The sequence below is a fragment of the Oryzias melastigma genome, linkage group LG4, assembly GCF_002922805.2.
Source record: "Oryzias melastigma strain HK-1 linkage group LG4, ASM292280v2, whole genome shotgun sequence".
Classification (NCBI taxonomy): Eukaryota; Metazoa; Chordata; class Actinopteri; order Beloniformes; family Adrianichthyidae; genus Oryzias; species Oryzias melastigma.
This window is the reverse complement of record NC_050515.1, coordinates 23332828-23335435: the sequence shown is the minus strand read 5'-3', so window position 1 is coordinate 23335435 and position 2608 is coordinate 23332828. Positions and strand designations below refer to the sequence as shown.

General features: G+C 35.3%; 1 protein-coding gene across 1 annotated transcript in view; it reads right to left on the bottom strand.

Moving 5' to 3' along the window:
* Nucleotides 1-279: 279 nt before the first annotated feature.
* The window catches only part of si:ch211-1a19.3, a 15802-nt gene continuing 13473 nt past the window's right edge, over nucleotides 280-2608 (bottom strand). Inside the window, exon 5 of the mRNA XM_024279518.2 lies at nucleotides 280-2148. Coding sequence (XP_024135286.1) covers nucleotides 2147-2148 — 2 coding nt within the window. The 3' untranslated portion in view covers nucleotides 280-2146. The remainder of the gene's footprint in view (nucleotides 2149-2608) is intronic.

Genomic DNA, 2608 nt, shown 5'->3' with positions numbered 1-2608 from the left:
TTTGTTGTGGTTTTTCTTTTATCCACAAAAATCTATAACTCTATAACTCTATAAATCTATAACCTCTAATTCCAACATTTTTTCCTCAGTTGCTTCCCAATGATGCTTAAGGATGTATATATATATATATATATATATATATATACATATGGTATATGTAGATAATAAACAATGTTTGTGCTGTGTGTTCATTGGATCTACGTGTACATTGTGTATGTTTATATGCATGTGTATATGTAAATCTAGACATGGTCATTTAAATATATATTTGTGTGCATATTTTTTATGTATTTTTTTTTGTTCTGCATCCTGATTGGCTGTTGATCTCTCCTGTACAGAAAGTGTTCAGTTTGCACAGTTTACATGAATCTATGTCCTGTAGCAGATCTTTGTTCTCTTTATGTAATACTGGACTGATTTTTTAAAAAGAATTGTATTAAAGTTTAGAATTTAAACCAGGAGTCTGCAACCTTCAACACTCAAAGAGCCATTCAGGTCGACTTTATGTCAACCAAAACCCAGTCGGAGCCACAAAGTCTTCACTCACCCATTAGAAAAATAAGATAATGTATTATTTTTGTTTTTGCTACTGGCATGATACATTTAAATTAACTATTGTTAATGTTATTGTTTTTGCATAAATAAAACAAAAATACAAATCTGTTTTTTTTTGCATGACTTCATTACAAAATAAAAGACACTCTACATAGGATCATGTCAAGGCAGCAAATGCAATAGGAAGTGTAATGTCATCAATGATTAAGAAAAAAAGGTTATTTTACTGTTTATGGTGCATTTCAGACACAAATTTATAAATATAACCAACAAAAACTAGTCAGAGCTAATTAAGTGACCCCACCATACATTAAAACCATGAGGCACACTTTAAACCCTTGAATTTGTTCAAAAATAGAAAATCTGTTTTCTAATCCAGTGGATTATAATAGATTTAATTCTGGTTTTGCTGACAATAAATTGATTTTCTTTGAAAAATTAAGCTCAAAATTTAGTCCAAATGTGTCAGTATGACATTGATAAACTACAAAGTATTGAATTACAGCTACCGTTGTTAGGATCCTCGCTGAATGATTCATACCGTCCTTCAACTGTTTGGGAATGAGTTGGATAAAGTTTCAGTTCATTTATTTTTTTTTACTTTACAACTTACTTACTTTTTCCTTTACACTTACTTTTTAAAATTCTTAAAACATTTTATTTTTCACCCCAAAGGCCCACAATGGAGAGGTAAAAGAGTCAAATGAAGCTCCGGAGCCGCAGGTTGCAGACCTCTGGTTTAAGTAAAAAAGTAAAGTGTTAAAAAGTTAATGTTTGTCTTTAAAAAGTGTATAAATGAGGGAACAACACTTTCTGGAAATGGTCAAAACAACTAAGGTCATGAGCTTTAATGCTGCTGAAATCCTGAAGCTCACAAAGACCCCCCCAGTGATTCTTTGGCAAACCACAAAAAAAAAGGACAAAACCAACATCATTGTGAACTTTTGAGGTTCAATTTTTCCTCTTAGTATTTAAACCAACATCTGACAAAGCTTGTTAAATCAGCACTGTTTCATTCCTGTGCAGTTTTGCTGATTGTGCATTTAAATTTTGCTAAATGCATCAAAGCCTTATGGATGAAGCATTCATCACTTCCATGGAGTGCAGGAAATACTTGTTTGGCCATAATTCTTTATTTTAACAGTCAAATTCACCCCATATTTCTAGATCTACATTCCTATTTGTTGAATTTCTTAAACCACCATTTATTGCTCTGAGCTGAACAGCACCTCCCAGTGGCAGAGTAGCTTAAGATTACTGCAGTAAGGAAGCATTCAAACTTTGAGTCTGATGCATTCAAAAGAAGCTTATGAAGCAGCAAAAAAAAAAAAAAATCCTCCTCTAGTCCAGACAGGATCAGATGCATGACAAAAAGAAAACAGCAGAGAAGCTCAGAGTCCAGCAGGTGTAAAACGTTTCAGCCGAGAAGTCGAAAGCAGAAGTCCAAGAGCTCGTCGTGTATCAGCGTCTCCATGGAGACGTGTTTGTTGTGCATACAGAGAGTTTGTACAGCAGTCATCAGTCGGCCCGGGCTCCGTCTCACATGGGACCACAGTGCTCGCCGTTAGTTTTAGCATCCACCTTGATGAAATCCTGGGAAAAAAGACAGAGAGGTTAAGGAAATTAAGGAATGATGCTCTTTCTAGGGCACTTCTGTTTTAAAGTCCCATTATAATCAAGTTTTGATCTTAATAGTGCTTTAGTTCAGGCCGGCTCATTCCTGGTCCTCCAGATCTACCTCCCTGAATGTTTTCCAGATCTCCAAACCCTGCTAGCTGTTGATTAGCTCGATCAGATGTCTAAAATTCTGAATCAATGAACTCACCTGGTGCAGGTTATCAACAGGAGGAGTACAGGGAGAGATGGAGATCAGGCAGGGTGGTAGGTCTCGAGGACCATGAATGAGCAGCCCTGGACTAAAATATTGCATGATTAAGATTATTAAAAGGAAACCTTGACTCTTTTGATTGTTCAATAGATGTGTTGAGGTTCTAATGATCTTTAATAAAATGAGTTTCTTTGTGGGGTTAGTAAAGATCGAGGAAAAGCTCTT